The 18,407-nt window shown below is 31.0% G+C and overlaps 2 protein-coding genes across 3 annotated transcripts; one reads left to right on the top strand and one right to left on the bottom strand.

Annotated features, from left to right (window-relative positions):
- Window positions 1–48: 48 nt before the first annotated feature.
- Window positions 49–1,609, bottom strand: LOC112797561 (photosystem I reaction center subunit XI, chloroplastic). Its single transcript, XM_025840569.2, has 2 exons — window positions 1,103–1,609; window positions 49–687 (listed from the first exon to the last, which is right to left on the bottom strand). The coding sequence occupies exons 1-2, from the start codon at window positions 1,253–1,255 to the stop codon at window positions 196–198; spliced, it is 645 nt and encodes a 214-aa protein (XP_025696354.1). The 5' UTR covers window positions 1,256–1,609; the 3' UTR covers window positions 49–195.
- A 2,842-nt stretch (window positions 1,610–4,451) lies between these two features.
- LOC112797562 (monodehydroascorbate reductase, seedling isozyme) lies at window positions 4,452–8,066 on the top strand. Of its 2 annotated transcripts, none has more exons than XM_025840571.2 (11): window positions 4,452–4,585; window positions 4,970–5,089; window positions 5,299–5,370; window positions 5,802–5,853; window positions 5,949–6,029; window positions 6,173–6,291; window positions 6,392–6,611; window positions 6,707–6,825; window positions 6,921–7,046; window positions 7,179–7,319; window positions 7,467–8,066. In XM_025840571.2, the coding sequence occupies exons 2-11, from the start codon at window positions 5,042–5,044 to the stop codon at window positions 7,809–7,811; spliced, it is 1,323 nt and encodes a 440-aa protein (XP_025696356.1). In that variant the 5' UTR covers window positions 4,452–4,585; window positions 4,970–5,041; the 3' UTR covers window positions 7,812–8,066. The 2 variants fall into 2 exon arrangements, with proteins under 2 accessions (XP_025696356.1, XP_029153824.1); XM_029297991.2 differs by having other exon boundaries at window positions 4,464–4,585; window positions 4,966–5,089.
- The last annotated feature ends 10,341 nt before the right edge of the window (window positions 8,067–18,407 follow it).

Raw genomic sequence — 18,407 nt, forward strand, 5'->3', positions numbered from 1 at the left:
ATTTTGTTATCCACAAATTAAATTAAGATGAGAGAACAAGAGGGGGAATTTAGCATTGTAACAAAAGTGAGAGTCATTCATATACACATCCATCTCAATTCAACACTAGAAATCATTATATCATTCCTTGGTACAATTCATTGAGATTGAATATTTAGTAGATAAACCAAAGAAAATTAAATTTTCTAAGTTTCTTCACTTGAAGTAGTAAGGAAGGTCCAAGACATAGAGAAGGAAGTAGGCCCAAGTAACACCGGAGATTCCTCCGAAGAAGAACCCACCGGTGAACTTGGCCCAACCATCCGCTGTTTGGAGCTGATCAGGCTCCTTCTTGCGGCCGGTTAGGGTCAACGATGGGGCGGTCGACGGCTGCCCTTCATTGAAGGATGCAACTCCATAGATTGTGAGGCAAATGCTTAGGATCACAACAAGTCCGGCGGCGGCGAGGGAGCCGGCACCACCGGCATAGGGAGTGTTCCTTAAAGGCCCGGCCTTTACAAATGGGCCTACTAGGAGGAAGCCATGGGCCAAGCCCACTTCAACTCCCCTTAGTAGTGGGTTCACTGCTGTTCTATATGCTGGGAGGTTGGAGAGGTACCATGCAATCAATGGGCTTGATGTGATTGGGGTTTCAAGGCTTCCAATGAAAGGGTCACCATTAATTGGTTGAATCACTTGATATGTTGGCTGCAATTGAAGTGCATATTGCAATAATGATCAAAACACCAATGATTAATGGTTTAACAATTAGTATAAGACTCTTCTAAAATTTGCTTAAAGAAATACATCATTTGTAATATTATCTAATCTCAAAAGAGAAGATAGAATTATGTAATTTACTTTGAATTTTTTCATATGCTTACATCATAATTATAACCCTAAACCCATTTCTTGTCTCTACTTACAAAAATATACTTTAAAAATTGAATGTGCAATTCATCTACATACATGATAATGTTTATATGGATCATATTTCATTACACAATTGAAACACTTCATGAGACAATGAATGATAGAAAACACTAAACTATATATATGCATAAGTAACACATTAATTTGATAAACTATATAATAGTAAGCATAAATAGCATAGAAAATGTACCTTCTCAGATTGAATGGCCTTAACAGAGAAGGTGAAATGTCTTCTAGAAGGAGAGAACTTCAATGGAGAAGAGCCAGCAAAGCCCTTAGGAGTGACAAGAGGCCTAGTGAAGCTTGACTTGAGGTGGCTAACCATTGGAGAAGAAGCTGCCATGTTTGCTTCTTAGAGATCCAACAAAGAAAGAGAGAGTTGCTACTACACAAAGTGAGTGACAGGATTTGGCTAAGTACTTCCATAGCTATCTATCAATGCATGAGATCAAAGTTGTGGCTGTTGAAGCCTCTCACACCTCATTGGTTGATATGCATATCAAAACCTTATCCCTTATCCAAACACCAACTTTGTTTTCTTTTTTTAACTTTTTTTTTATTTGGTTATTTTTTCAGCTGATATCTTGGTTTCCTAATGGGCTCTTTGGGTTGGGGTTGACCCCTTTGTATACAGGCTCTTCTTTCTCATTCAACCCATCAACACATGGCAATACAAATTACAAACTCCAAAGTTCATGAGTGCAAGATGCACAACATGCTATTAAATTTGGGGAGGTGGCTGAGGCAGAAAAAATACAAATTTTTTGTAATATGATTATAAAAGTAAAATATTTATATCATTGAAATTTGATGATTTTACGTTGAGTTAAAATTATTTCGTGATTTTTTGGTTAATGGCCAAAAATATCTTTTAAAAAACAAAAAAAAATATATAAAAATTAAATTTTGGTTTTTTTGCATGCAAATTCAGAAATTCTAAATAATTATTTAATATTTTTAAAACTATTGAATCAAATATATAAATAATTTGTTAAATACAAAATCCACTTGTCATTTATAAAGAAATTGATATTTTTTATTTTTTTATCATATTTTAAAAATAATTTTATCGTTAATAAATTTAAAAATAATTTTATCGGTCATTTGATAATTTAAAGATATTTTTAATAGTTTATTCTAAATTTGAATAAAGTTTTTTTTATTATTTTTAGGTTTTAGACTAACGAATATACAAAAAACCTGGTTAGATAGCAACTTTGGTTTTTTTTTATGTTTACATTTGGGAATATGTGTATGTGATGTAATATATATGGAAAAAAATGGGTAAAGAGTTCTAAAATTGTATCAAAAATTTAAAATTAACAATCCTTTGTTATGCTTATAAAATGAGAAAAGTGACAAAAAAAAATGTGTATTATTCAATAGGTAGAGTAAAGAATTTTTTTTAAGTAAAGGATTGAGAAATGAAAATTGAAAATTGAAGATAAAATAGATTATATTTGTTGGAAATAGTGTATGTCTAATAAAATATTACCATGAATTATTATTATTATTTTTTTTATAAAAATAAATTTTTATAATTTATGATAGTGTCCTTAATTAAAATTAAAAACGAATAATTACGATAGGAATCGTAATAATGAAATATACGTTTTTTTGAATATTTTTAATTTAAATTATTTTTAATCGTAAAATTACTAAAAATGGGACATTAGTGATTCGGGTAGATTAATATATATATAAAATAGTCTTCATTGGATGAAGATTAATAGATCTCGTTTATTAAATTATATATATAAATGGTATATATAGAGATATAACCATTGAATTGACTCACTCTAAGAATTCCTAATGTTATAGTTACCGTATATTTGTCAATAAGATATTCTTATGATGAACATAATATTAGAATTTTCCTTTGACTATCACAGTAATTGACAATGTATTTGTTATACTTTGATTCCGGATACCTAACACCCTACGGTGTTAGTTGAATGTACATTAGGTATGATTTAAATACTTGTAGAATTAATGATTTGTCAAAATGAAATCTATCAACTATGGTAATGAATTTGAGCTCTACGATTATAACGAATGAAATAAACAATGCCATGACCAAAGAGTTTGAATGAATTAAGAAACGAGTTTGATAATCAAACCGTACTCTAAAAGTTAGCCAAGCGTTGAAACGATGGAAGGAGTTGTATTTTTTGTTCATCTTGAATTCTTAATAAAAATATTATTACTTCATATTATCGGTTAGTCAAGGAGCTTTGTAGACGCCAACCTTGACCCGCTTAGTATTGAACCTATAGGTCACACACTAACGAGTGTTCTAATCGTCGTTTAATTATTATTTTGATTAGATCAAATAACTAATTATATTAATTCAAATAGAATTAATATTCTTTGCTAGCACCATGAATATAATAATATAATAATTGAGAATATTAAATAATTAATTATTTATTCTATCATGAGTTTTAAACATGGATAAGATCCTAACTGATTTTATTTCAAATTAAGTTGTAATTTGTTTCGCAAATCCATCACCAATCTCATACTATATATGTGTATATGATAAAAGAAAGACAACACAAGATTTTTCTTTAACCTCCACATACAAAAATATTCCAATTCTTAGCGAAGAATTGCTGGTTCAAGGAATTGCAAGAAATTTATTAGTTAAATCCATTGGTCAATGAATTGACAACAAAGATCAGTCTCAGGGTGAAGATACACATAATACCTTCGTACTATCGAAAGAAAAAATTTTCATTCACTAAGGTACTCAGGTATTGGCATCTAACCTATCTTATTTCAATAAAATTTTAAGTACAAAATAGATCAATAGAATTATTTTATTACTTCTGCTGTGTGTTATGAACATGTGTAATCCTACCGTGTTAGAAAAGATAATTTAAAAATTTTGAATAAATTATTATAATTTGATTAGTTTTTGTCATTAATTTAATGCCTGGTTATAATTAATTATAGTAGAAATACATAAATAATAAGAATATATAACATAATTTTTTTTAATTTTTCATTCATTTCAAAAAATTTTAAATTGTATACGTATTAACAATAATAACAAAATATATTTGTTTTTATTTTTTATATTGATCCAAATGAAATTATTAATTTTTTATTATTTTAAAATTATATTTTTATATTTACAAATTATATTTTTTAATTGAATATTCAATTAATTTTGAATAATACAAATACGTAATATTATAATTAAATCGTTAAATAATATACGTGAATACACTATCTTAGGTACTGATATGAGTACCTGTTTTATACACAATTGAGCAGTTTTGCCATACCGGGATGTATTCAATATTTGATAAACCAGAGCACAATGACTAGGTACCAAAGATAAATGTTTAATGTAGTTTGAGTCATTATATTCAAAACGTGTAAAATTGTGTATATTAAATTATTAATAAATAAATATTATGTATATTACAGATTTTGATAAATAATATATTTAATTCATTTAAATAAAAAAAATCCTACCATTTATATAAATTTTTTTTCCCTCCAAAATATTCAAATCCCTTTTTGCTCCTCTCACATACTGAGCTTTCTCTCTCTTGGGTTACTCCAAAATACAAAAGTTCGCTCTTTTCAGCTCTGAAATCGTCGATTGCGGTGTCTCTGGCCAACAAGTTCACCTCTGAAAGAGCGCTGTCACCGTTTGCTTGTGCGGTGGCTCTCTCATCAAGTTCCCATTTTGATGCATACCCACCATACAAAATGGAAGCAATTTCATTTAATTTGATGATTCTGTTGTAAATTTTTGAGATTAAAAATTCGGTAACTTTGGAGGATTATGTCTGGGGTTTTAGGAAATTGCTGGAACCACCTTGTGTTAATTCTATTGAATGGTTTTGGGTGGATGAGAGGCCATTGGGCTAAGCGAGGACAACAAGAAGCCCAAGAATTCGCTTCAAGTTCATTAGGGGGACAAAAATTCAAATTGATTTTATTATAATTAAATTTGATTTGTTGATAGAACTTAGAAGTTTCAGCCGATAATATATTCCCTTGACCTAACCGCTTTTCATTTCCATGGTGACCAAGTCAGCTCGAAAAGAAACTGAAAAGGCGAAGAAGAAAGAAGGAACGAACTGAACCTCTGAAACTGTAGTGATCCACAATGGTGAAGACCTTCAAGTACATTATCCTTGGTGGAGGTGTTGCTGCTGTAAGCTCCATTTCTTCAATATCAGTTTTAAGCGATAGAATTTTGTTATGGAATTGTTAGCTGCATCAGCTAGAAATTTAGCCATGGCTATCGAAACCTAGTGTGAATAGTTCAGCACTATTATTTCACTACTTTCCCCTAAGCAAAAAGAAAAAGTGCTAGGTCATTTGTTTTCGGATTGTGTAGTTGATATATTTTCGTAATTGCAGGGTTATGCTGCAAGGGAATTTGCCAAACAGGGACTTAAGCCTGGGGAGCTGGCAATCATATCCAAAGAAGCGGTATCTTTTGTTTTCAACTGCACATTGCATCTCATATCGATGTTTAGAAACGTGTGATTTTCTCATTTACGATTCCTTCTCTTTTTTAGATGTATGAAATGTTTGTCCAATATATACGTATTTGTAAATTGATACATCATGGACCTCTAAGCCAGGAATTAAATATTACTTATTCCCTGTGGTTTTATATGTTCCAATAGAAATGATTTTCCTTTTAACTTGCAAAACGAATTTACTACAAGTTGCAATTTTTCTTTTGAACTATGACAATTGGTGAAGGAAGCAATATTCATATTATTTTCTAGTATATCCTTCCTTAAGTGCTTTCTATACATTTTGTCTTCAAATCTTGTATTGAGTTTGTCACTTGAACCGAATACAGTTATTTCTAATACATGTTTCCTTATTTTTCTTCTTGTATTTTTTTGTAGGTAGCACCTTATGAACGTACTGTACTAAGCAAGTCTTACCTTCATCCTGAGTGTAAGTTGTGATGCTTTTTATATGTTCATGTTCTCTCTCTCCCTCCGTCCCTCCTTGTTTGATATGCTATAAGTTGTGACAATTGGATTTTGCAGTCCCTTGTAGACTCCCTACTTTCTATGTTTACGCTGGACCTAGAAGAGAAATATTGTTTCCTGAGTGGTACAGTGAGAAAGGTGATTATTACGTTTGGTTCAACACAATTATTGGATAGTTTTAAGGATAGCTCGCCTTTCATGCCAAGTGAAAAGAAGAGTAAACTAGAATAAGTGGTCCTTAACAATGATTTTCCAATGCAAATTTAAATGCTTGATTGCAGGTATAGAGTTGATTCTTAGCACAGAAATAGTGAAAGCAGACCTTGCTGCAAAATCTCTGACAAGTGCGGGAGGAGAAACATTCAGTTATCAGATTTTGTTGATTGCGACGGGCTCAACTGTAAGGATCCTTAAGGATATTAGAGGATATGTCATGCATTGTAATCATTTCTTCACTTTTTTTTTTTGTAGTCTTGCTAATACTTAAGATTTGTTTGCAGGTTATAAGGTTGAGTAATTTGGGTGTTCAAGGAGCTGATGCCAAAAACATATTTTACTTTAGGGAAATTGATGATGCTGATAAACTATATGAAGCAATTAAAGCAAAGAAGAACGGCAAAGCTGTTGTTGTTGGAGGTGAACACATTGGTATGGAGCTTAGTGCAATGTTGAGATGCAACAATCTTGATGTTACCATGGTCTACCCAGAGCCTTGGTGTAGTAAGTGGATAGTTATAACCTTTTCTTTTCACACGGTTCCATTTTATCTTTCTTTATATGTTTCTAAAGAAGGGCATTATAATCTGATATTGCAGTGTCAAGACTTTTTACATCTGACATAGCTGCTTTCAATGAGGGGTATTATGCAAAAAAGGGGGTCAATATTATGAAAAGAACAGTTGTTGTTGGATTCACTGCCAATTCTGATGGAGAGGTATGATTGAACTCTTAATCTCAGTATGCTGCTGCTGATAGGATTTCCTTTTAAATTTCAAATCAAGCTTGACATGATTTCAAACCACCATTCAGGTGAAAGAAGTCAAACTAAAGGATGGCAGGGTCCTAGAAGCTGATATCGTTGTTGTTGGTGATGGAATAAGGCCACAAACAGCCTTATTCAAGGGACAGGTTGAAGAAGAGAAGGGTGGAATCAAGGTTAGTCATACTATATCCATTTCTTAATTGATATTGAATAAGATAATATCTAAGAAATGATTGTAGTACAAAAAGGAAGTGACTGACGAATCTTTCATTGTTGATAATAATGTCTTTTTATTGTTGCTGCAGACAGATGGCTTCTTCAAGACCAGTGTTCCTAATGTATACGCTGTTGGTGATGTTGCTACTTTCCCCGTGAAATTATACAATGAGTTGAGAAGAGTTGAATATGCCGAGCATGCTTGCCAATCAGCTAGAAAAGCTGTGGAGGTGAAAAACTTCTTCTCAAAAATGTTTAATCACTATGGCATCCAATTTTGAGAACATGAGTTGGTTTCCAAAGTTACTATGGATTTTTTTTTTCCATGAACTATTCATGTCTATACTGTCTCATTTTGAGTAACATGTTTTATGTAGGCCATCAAAGCTGCCGAAGAAGGAAAAACAGTTGAGAAGTATGATTACCTTCCAGTACTCTATTCCCACCAATTTGGACAGCAGGCTTGGGAATTCTACGGGGACAACGTAGGTGACACCGTACTATTTGGAGACAGCAGCCCCGAGTCATCTATTCCTAAGTTTGGGTCATACTGGATTAAAGATGGGAAAGTTGTTGGCGCCTTTTTGCAGGGAAGAATCGAAGAGGAGCGCGATGCTATGGCATATGTAGCAAGGGTCCGACCTTCAGTCCAGAATGTGGATGAACTTGCAAGGGAAGGTTTTTCATTTGCTAGAAAAATAGAGAACTTTGGTTTGGAATGATACAACTCAAGGGTGATTGCATGGAATAAATTTCTGTACTGACTTCATTTTACTTTGGGTTTATGCGGTTGTGTCATAGAGGAACTTTTGTATGTTTTATTTGATTTCTTATGAGATTGCAATGGATATCCCTTATTTCTCTGTTACTATTTATGTTTACAGTACTTGATATGTACATCTATGTTAGAATAATCCCTGACTGTGGGGCCATTCTTGAGAATGTTTGCATGGGAATTTTGGTTCCTATGTTTGAAACTAGGTATCAAAGAGCATCTGCATGTGAAATATTCCCCTGAATTATTTCTTAGGTTCTCATTGCTTTTTAAAATTGTCATGGATCACGTTTTCTTTTTACTTTTTTGTTTCTTATACCCAAAAACACACAAGCTGAATTTTGATGACATGAGAATATATGATCGGATATCTATGAAAAGTAGTTAAATCCCTGCATACAAATTAAATTCAAGTTACAATTTTTTTTTAAATAAAAATTGACTACTATTTCACCCCATATTACATGCAATAACTATCGACATCAATTAAACAACAACAATAAATCACAGATTAAGCTACATGAATCAAATGAAATGACAGAACGATATATTGCGATCGATCCATTGACATCTCACTGTAAGTAGTAATGGTTTTTGGTAGTTGCCTAGAGTTCGTTTTATTAGCAACAGAAAAGAAAATTAAAAATGAATTTAAAAGTTATTCGTGAGTTTTTTATTGGGCCAATTTGACCAAGTCTGGACCAATATATGATATCCCTTTTATTCTAGAGGAGTCCTCTTCAAATCCTAAGGATAGCGCTCCTATATTAATATTGTCGACCAAAAAAAAAGAAAATAGGGATGTAATTACAATTTAGTAACCGTTGTAGAATAACTAAATAAATAAGGAAGAAGTAACAAATATAAAATATAAAATATAATTAGGTAACTCAAATAGTAATATTTACTAGAATTACTATATCAATATAGTAGATATAATTAATATATTTAATAATATTAAAGTATATAAGAAAGAGAATAGTATGAAAGAGAAAGAATAGTATAAGAGAGAGACTATTATTTTATTGCTTGTATCTTGTTCGTAAGGCAATGGAGTCTTATTTATATATGTAGAAATTCAACTATTATTAAAGTTGGTCTATATAATAATTTCAACTTTTTCTTTTGAAAACTTCAGTTGCCCGTATCATTAATGGGTATTCATCTGTCATTCTTATCACAACACACCCCTTTGGATGACCATTTAGGATTATTGTCTCGTTAAAATCTTACTAAGAAAAAATTCAGTGGGAAAATACCTTAGTGAAGGAAAAAAAGTACAATATCCTTTGGTGATGGAGACTGCATCATTAAAAATCTTGTCAAGAAAAACTCAATGGGAAAAAACCTTACCAAGAAAAAAAAGAGTATAGTCTCCCCCTCTTGCCGACATCATTTAATGTCATGAAATCGGCGCATCCCAATCTCATGTACCAATCTTTCAAAGGAGGATTTTGGGAGTGACTTTGTGAACAAATCTGCTAGATTGTCACTTGAGCGGATCTGTTGGACATCAATTGTCCCTTGATTTTGAAGATCATGAGTGAAGAAGAATTTGGGAGAAATATGCTTTGTTCTATCACCTTTGATATATCCGCCTTTAAGTTGAGCAATACATGCTATATTATCTTCAAACAGGACAGTTGGAGCCATCTTATGATCAGTCAGTCCACATGATAACAGAATATATTGAATCAGGCTCCTCAGCCAAAAACACTCGCGACTAGCTTCATGAATTGCTAGTATTTCAGCATTGATTAGAGGAGGTTGCTGCTATCGTCTGTTTCGTGGACCTCCATGATATAGCTGTACCACCATATGTAAATAGGTATCCTGTTTGAGATCTCCCTTTATGTGGATCGGACAAGTATCCAGCATCTGCATAGCTAACCAATTGTGACTTGGATCCATAGGGATAAAACAATCACATATCAACCGTTCCATGAAGATATCGAAAGATTTGCTTGATTCCACTCCAATGTCTTCTGGTTGGAGAGGAACTATACCTTGCTAGTAAATTCACCACGAATGATATGTCAGGTTGCGTATTATTAGCATGATACATTAGCGCTCCAATGGTACTTCAGGACCAAGGAAATCTTCATTCTCTTCTTTAGGACGAAATTGATCCTTTTCCACATCTAAAGATCTTACGATCATTGGGGTACTCAAAGGATGTGACTTATACATATAAAATCTTTTCAAGATTTTATCTGTGTATGTTGTTTGATGAATAAAGATACCATTTTTTGTATGCTCGATTTGCAGGCCGAGACAAAATTTTGTCTTTCCAAGATCTTTCATCTCAAACTCTTCTTTTAGAGTTTTTATAATTGTTGGAATCTCTTCAGGAGTTCCAATGATATTTAAATCATCAACGTACACAGCTATAATAATGAATCTAGATGCAATTTTCTTTATGAAAACACAGGGGCAGATATCATCATTCTTGAATCCATTTTTGGTCAGATACTCAGTAAGACGATTATACCACATTCGTCCAGATTGCTTTAGACCATATAAAGATCTTTGCAATTTGACTGAGTATAACCCTTGTGAATATTCATTGGATGGTTTAGATATCTTTAGTCTTTCAGGGACTTTCATATAGATATCCCGATCTAATGAGCCGTATAAATAGGTTGTTACCATATCCATTAAATGCATATGCAGTTTATGATATGCAGATAAACTGACCAAATAACGCAATGTTATCGCATCCACTACAGGGAAATACGTTTCTTCATAATCTATACCGGGCCTTTGTGAAAAACCTTGTGCCACAAGTCGGGCTTTGTAGCGCACAACTTCATTTTTCTCATTTCATTTTCTCACAAATACCCATCGGTATCCAACAGGTTTTACATCTTCAGGTGTACGGACTACAGGTCCAAAGACTTCACGTTTTGCAAGGGAGTCTAACTCAGCCTTCATGGCTTCTTTCCATTTTGGCCAATCATTCCTTTGCCGACATTCTTCGACTGATCTTGACTCAAGATTCTTACTTTCATGCATGATATTTAATGCCACATTATATGCAAATATTTCATTGACAATTGTCTTATTTTGGTCCTATTTCTATCCTGTAAAGACATAATTTATCGAGATCTCGTCATTTTCACAATTTTCAGGTACCTGAACATCTTCTGGCGTTAAAACTATATCAGAATTTTGGACAACTGCAGGTGTCTCTACTATGACTTTTTCAACAGGAATAGTATTTACCTCTTTTCTCTTTCAAGGATTTTTGTCTTTGGAACCGACAGGCCTGCCACGCTTCTGGCGTGAATTTGCTTCAGTGGCTACTTGTCCTACTGGGACATCAATTCGAATTGGGGCATTTTTCACTGGTATATAAGATTTGGTTTTCCTCTTTGTATCGAAAAATACATCAGGCAATTCATTTGCTATTCTTTGCAAATGTATAATCTTTTGAACTTCTAGTTCACATTGCCTTGATCGAGGATTTAAATGCATCAACGATGATGCATTCCAATTAAGTTCCTTTTCAGGAAGCTTATTCTCTCCTCCTAATGTTGGAAATTTTGATTCATCAAAATGACAATCCGCAAACCGAGCTTTAAATACATCTCCAGTTTGTATCTCAAGATACCTCACTATAGAGGGAGAATCATATCCAACATATATCCACAATTTTCTTTTTTGGGGTCCCATTTTGGTGCGATTAGGTGGTGCAATGGGAACATATATCGCACACCCAAATATTCTTAAATGGGAGATATTTGGCTGTTGGCCAAAAGCTAATTGCATAGGAGAGAATTGATGGTAACTCGTTAGCCTCAAACGAATAAGTGCTGCGGCATGTAAAATAGCATGCCCTCAAACCGAGGTTGGGAGATTTGTGCTCATAAGCAAGGGTCTAGCAATCAATTAGAGGCATTTAATAAGTGATTCTGCTAACCCATTTTGTGTGTGAATATAAGCTACTAGATATTCAACACTTATTCCATTAGCCATACAATAAGCATCAAAAGCTTGGGAAGTAAATTCACCAGCATTATCAAGATGAATTACTTTGATTGGATTTTCTGGAAATTGTGCTTTTAATCAAATAATTTGAGCCAGTAATCTCACAAACGCTAGGTTGCGAGAAGATAATAAGCACACATGTGACCATCTCGAAGATGCGTCTATCAAGACCATAAAATATCTGAAAAGATCCACATGGTGGATGAATAGGTCCACATATATCACCTTGAATCCTTTCTAGGAATTCAGGGGACTCAAATCCAACCTTTACTGGTGATGGCCTTAAAATTAACTTTCCCTGAGAACATGCAGCACAATAAAATTCACTAGTTTTAAGAATCTTCTGGTTCTTTAGTGAATGTCCATGAGAGTTTTCAATAATTCTCCTCATCATGGTTGTTCCTGGATGACCCAATCTATCATGCCAAGTTATGAATTCATTTGGGCTAGTAAACTTCTGGTTTACAATGACATGTGATTCAATTGCACTAATCTTGGTATAATACAACCCAGATAAAAGTGAGGGTAACTTTTCTAATATAACTTTCTTATTTGAATCATGAGTTGTGATACATAAGTACTCATGATTTTCCTCATTCATAGTCTCAATATGATATCCATTTCGACGAATATCTTTGAAACTCAACAAGTTTCTCAGAAACTTGGTAGATAATAGTGTATTTTTTATTATAAATTTTGTTTCTCCAGGAAACAAAATTTTAGCTCTTCCGGAGCCTTATATCACATTGCCCGAGCCAATAATAGTATTAACATATTCTTCTTTTGGCACAAGATGGGTAAAATATATATCACCTTTAAGAATAGTGTGCGACCTTGCACTATTCGCAAGATAAATATCTTCAGCATATGTCCTTGCCATTTTTCTTCAAAAACAAATGATAATAATAAAATGAGAAAAAGTACATGCACAGTAAAAATTATTCACATGAATACTTAACAAACACACATATTAAACTATTCCATCATTGATTAAATGGCCAAAATTTCTTTCAAAATCTCCAAAGAAATTAGATACATCATAATGAGTGGTGGAATTTTCATAATTTGAAACAAAATTTGTTTCCTTTCCTTTGTCATCCTTTTTCAAGGATGCTTGATAAAGATCAACTAGGTGTCTTGGGGTACGACAGGTACGTGAGCAATGGCCCTTTCCACCACAACGTAAGCATTTATCCTCAATTGATATACTTTGCCAATTGTTTCTTTCTTTATCCCACTTCTGGTGAGATATTTTCTTGTGAACATAATTTCTTTTCCTTCCATAATTTTTCTTGTTATCAAAATTTTGCCATTTACCTCTTTTGGGGTAATGATTTGCCGCATTTACTTCAGGAAATGGGGCGGCGCCTGCTGGGCGCGTTTCATGATTTCTTAAGAGTAATTCATTGTTGCGTTCAGCAACAAGAAGGCAAGAAATTAGTTCAGAATATTTTTTAAATCATTTTTCTCGATACTACTGCTGCAGGAGCACATTTGAAACATAGAAGGTTGAGAAAGTTTTCTCTAACATATCAGGCTTGAGGAAGTATCACCGTCTTTTGATGATTGTACCTTTCTTCAAAGTCTTTCCACAGATCTGCAAGATCTTTTAATGTGGGATATTATTTTTTCAATCATACTTCAAGATGACAACGAAGAAAAATCATGGATTTGGCTTTATCCTTTTGGGATGTATTATTTTCAGCCTTAATGGTATCTCCAAGATCCATTAAATCAAGATGGATTTTAGTATCTAATATCCATGATAAATAATTATTTTCAGATATATTAGGAGCATTAAATTTAAGATGAAAGAGTTTCGACATAATAAAAATTTGTTACCTGGAGTCTTCCTAAAATTTTGTTAGAGTTTCGTGCTGATAATGTGTTGTAGAATAACTAAATAAATAAGGAAGAAGTAACAAATATAAAATATAAAATATAATTAAGTAACTCAAGTAGTAATATTCACTAGAATTACTATATCAATATAGTAGATATAATTAATATATTAATAATATTAAAGTATATAAGAAAGAGAATAATATGAAAGAGAGATAATAGTATAAGAGAGAGATTATTATTTTATTGCTTGTATTTTGTACGTAAGTCAATGGAGTCTTGTAAGGCAATGGAGCTTTATTTATAGCTGTAGAAATTTAACTATTATTAAAGTTGGTCTACATAATAATCTCAACTCTCTCTCTTAAAAACTTCAACCGTCCGTATCATTAATGGACATCTATCTGTCATTCTTATCACAACAATAACCAATTGACATTAATTAAGATAATAAATATTTTTTGACTAGAAAAAGAAAAAAGATAATAAGTATTACGTTAGTTCCTAAACAAGAAGTTTTGAGTTAGAAGTTTAATTAGGATAAAAATATTCAAATCTAAAATTAGTATATTAGTTAACAAATATAGTTAGAATGAAACTAATTACATGCTGATTAATACGGTCTTTTATGCCATTTTAGTAAAGTTTTTATTTTCTTTTTTTTCCTTTATTTATCTATTTTTATTCTATTATATTAAAATCGAGTTTCTACACTTAATGATAAAACTGATGTAGTATACTTCAGAAAATATTTTTCGATTTATTTTTTTTAACTCATTAAATACAAGTCATTACGATAAACTAATTATATCAACTAATTAATTTAATTAGATATTTAAATATCATACAATTTATTATAATTTATATCAATTTGATTTGGTAGTATTTTTAATTTATTTTTAATATTTTGTTAGTATTTTCTAATTTATTTCTTTTAATTTATTAAACCAAATTTATTATGTATATTAATTAATTAATTTGATTAATTTATTAGTCATTAAAATAATAAATCTATGAATAAAATAAACAACTGAGATATTTTCAACTAATAATTAAATCAAATTAAATCATACATATCGAGTCAAATTCAAATAATGTGAATTAAGCACTAAACTAAAATAAGATGATTTTTTGCTTATTCAAATTGAATGCAATAAATACAAATTAATTTTGTTAAATAATCATGGTCTTTTGGTCTATTATATATAGATGACCACACAAAATTATAAGAATAATCATTTTTATTGCTCTTGCAAACTTTTTTTTTTCTTTATGTATAATTTCTTTCATGTATAAATGTACTCAAAATGAGAAGGCACGGATAAATGTTTCATTGATTGTTTGCTTGATGATTACTATAGCTCGAAAATATCTCAATTTAGGCATTCTACCACTGTCGATAAAAATTGAACCTGTAATAATTAAAGGTGGCCAGTATATTTTTGGGCAAAAAACTTAAATAAAGCAAGTTGAGAAATTATTTATACAAATATGCCAAAGTCAAATCTGTTTCATGTATCAATCAAACAGCATTTTCATATAATTCGAATCATGTTGATTCGAATTATACACGAAGTGACCAATACATATAATTTGAATTCATCTTGTTCGAGTTACACACTAACACTAATTCGAACAATGTTGATTCGAATTACTCTCTAAGAAGCAATCCTATATAATTCGAATTATGCTGTTAAAAAATTTATTAAAAAAATTAATAATTTAAAAATAAAAAAATATATATTTTATTTCATACATTAAAAAAAGCTAACAAAATATTTTATTATCATGATTTGTCCCATATTTTTTTATAGTATTGGATAGAAAAATATTTGTTAAAATGAATATGTCCATTATAATTAATTTTCTTTCTTAATTGTTAGATTTTTATGACAGTCTTATCGCTTGTGAATTTTTTAAAGTTACAAGAAAATAAAATAGGTTTCCTTCTTAATCATTAAATTGGTGAAAAAGGGTATTCACCAAATTTGCTCATGCTAAAATTATCATTAAAATATTTTAAAAGGTAACACAATTATTCGACCGTTAAATATATATCCTCCAAAAAATATTAGAAATTAAATTTTGATATTTTTTTTTGTAATATGATTATAAAAGTGAAACATTTATATCATTGAAATTTGATGATTTTATATTAAGTTAAAATTATTTTGTGATTTTTTTGTTAATAACCAAAAAATGTCTTTTAAAAAAAATATATAGAGATTGAATTTTGGCTTTTTTTCATGTATATTATAAATAATTATCTAAATATTTTTATAAAATGTTAGATCAAATATATAAATAATTTATAAAGAAATTGATATATTTTATTTTTTATTACATTTTAAAAATATTTTTTATCGTCAGCAATTTCAAAAATAATTTTATCGGTGATTTGATCATTTGAATATATTTTTAATAATTTATTCTAAATTTGGATAAAGTTATTTTTTTTTAGATTTTTAGACTAGAATATATGAAAATATGGATAGTAATTCTGTTTCTTTCCTAATGTTTGCATTTGGGAATATGTATATGTGATGTAATATATGGAAAAAAAATGTGTAAAGGCTTCTAAGATTTTATCAAAATTAACAATCTATTATTATGCTTATGCCATGAAAAAAAGTGGCAAAAAAATGTATTTTTTATTATGAAAATAAAGAAAAATATTTTCTTAGGGGAAGAATCGAGATTGAAAATTGAAAGTAAAATATGTTAAGTTAAAAGGATAATTTAAAAATTTTGAATAAATTTTTAGAGTTTGATTAATTTTAATTTATCAGTCAAAACTCATCTTTTACAAATACAAGGTTAATTTTATTTTTTGCAAATAGATTTATCAACTTTTTAAATATTTGTGAATAAAAGTAGTATTTTATTCTATTCATTCGTTTAAAAAGTTTATATGGTTATTTAGCATAAAATTCATCCTATCACATGGTATTTCTCAAACCTTTTGACAAGTTGACATTTTCTGAAAAAATGAGAAGCACAATCATAATTGGTACTTTAATTCTAAAACTTGATCCCTACTCCACTCCATACTAATTGCTAAATACAAAACGTCTTTTATTTTTCGCTATGTTTTAGAATCTTTTGAATGATTAAGATTTTGTCTTGTGTGATCTCATTTTCCTCCATGCATCCCCCATTTTCTCCCATTTGGGCTGCTTTCTTGGGGAAAAAGCGTCAAATATATAGTGACAACAACACTTTAATAATTGCCATATTATCTTGACCATTAAATACAATTCTTCTCTATTTATAAGAATTTATCTCTTTTCTTTGTTACACTTTATAAATGACTATATATATATGTTGCAAATTGTAGATATGAATATAATATATTACAGAATTCAAAACTATCTCAGAAGATGGGGAAGATAGCATTACCTGGAAGTGGGAACGAAACGGATACTATTCGGTGGCTTCTGGGTACCGTACTGCTTTTAGACTTTCTCACCCTCCAATCCAACAGCTCCCGGAAGTGTGCATAGAGAAGAGAGTTTGGAATAGCTTGTGGAAATTGCAATGTCCACCAAAGGTCAAAGTCTTCCTTTGGAAAGCTCTCCACGGTGGTCTACCTGTCCGAAATCGATTACACAATAGGCTGCTGACGATCGAAGATATATGTTCGATGTGCCATGAATTAGGAGAATCAGTAAATCATTGCATATTTGACTGTAAGCATGCAAAAGAAATTTGGAGAAAAGCTGAATTTGAAAATTTTGTTACCTTCAACAGCCTTGAAGATTTCTGGAGGCGATGGATAAAGCTTATAGAGGCGCTGAGGAGAAGACCCAATTGAAAGACAAACAGTGCTCTTACTGCAATTCTCGCTTGGAAGATCTGGCTAGCACGAAACCTTAAAATTTTTGAAGCCAAAGACTCTGCTATTGATGTGCTCTATTCATCTGCCGTGGAATTCCTTGAAGAATTTGGGAAGAGAAATGTAAGGTAGTGGCTACAGTAGATAGATTCAAGAAATTCAAGTTGTCATATTTTGATTCTTGTAATGGGTTAGTAGTGTAATGGGTTAATGGGTAATATTTTTATGAGCAATGCTAGGGGGTCAGCAATTTTTGTGATTGTTAGCCATCAACTAGCCATCAATGATGATTTGATGGTGTGAGATTGGTGTGAGATTTCATCCAATGGCTCACCTTTCTCTGCTGCTTACATGCTGGCCAAAATTCAACAAAACTGCTGGTCCCGTAGACTTTTCCTATTTTTATTTCATTGGCTGTCCAGATTGGACCCTTATCTTTGTATATTCATTTTACAAATTTAAATGAATATATAATTAACTTTAAAAAAAAAATTTAATTTAACTTAATAGAGTAGTAATTAGATTTTTGACAAATTAATTAGATTTATAGGTTTTCTAGAAAAAAAAAAGGTGTTTAGATTGATGAATGAACTGACCATGTTGAACTCACTTCCTTTAAAGATTCTTTTAGAATGAATATATCCTACTTAATATAGCTAGTGATCTTGTAATTTTGTTGGATCCTTAAAACCTCTGAATTGCTCTTTGATTAGCAATGAATATTATTATCTTTGCCAAAAATAAAAAAAGAAAGAAAAAAAATTACAAAAAGCTTTTTACACTGCACGTATAAAAAATAACAGTAATATGTTAGGTAACCAAAGAATCACAAAGTCACAAACAACAAATAAAATGTATATTTAATAACATTCTTAC

This window comes from Arachis hypogaea, chromosome 4 (genome assembly GCF_003086295.3).
Source record: "Arachis hypogaea cultivar Tifrunner chromosome 4, arahy.Tifrunner.gnm2.J5K5, whole genome shotgun sequence".
NCBI classification, from domain to species: Eukaryota; Viridiplantae; Streptophyta; class Magnoliopsida; order Fabales; family Fabaceae; genus Arachis; species Arachis hypogaea.

Excerpts from the sequence above, each read along its gene's own strand:
- LOC112797561 (XM_025840569.2), bottom strand. The coding sequence starts at position 1,255 with ATGGCAGCTTCTTCTCCAATGGTTAGCCACCTCAAGTCAAGCTTCACT. Across the intron at positions 688-1,102 it reads AGGCCATTCAATCTGAGAAG|CCAACATATCAAGTGATTCA; the intron begins GTACATTTTCTA and ends CTTCAATTGCAG.
- LOC112797562 (XM_025840571.2), top strand. The coding sequence starts at position 5,042 with ATGGTGAAGACCTTCAAGTACATTATCCTTGGTGGAGGTGTTGCTGCT. Across the intron at positions 5,371-5,801 it reads CAATCATATCCAAAGAAGCG|GTAGCACCTTATGAACGTAC; the intron begins GTATCTTTTGTT and ends ATTTTTTTGTAG. Across the intron at positions 6,292-6,391 it reads TGATTGCGACGGGCTCAACT|GTTATAAGGTTGAGTAATTT; the intron begins GTAAGGATCCTT and ends ATTTGTTTGCAG.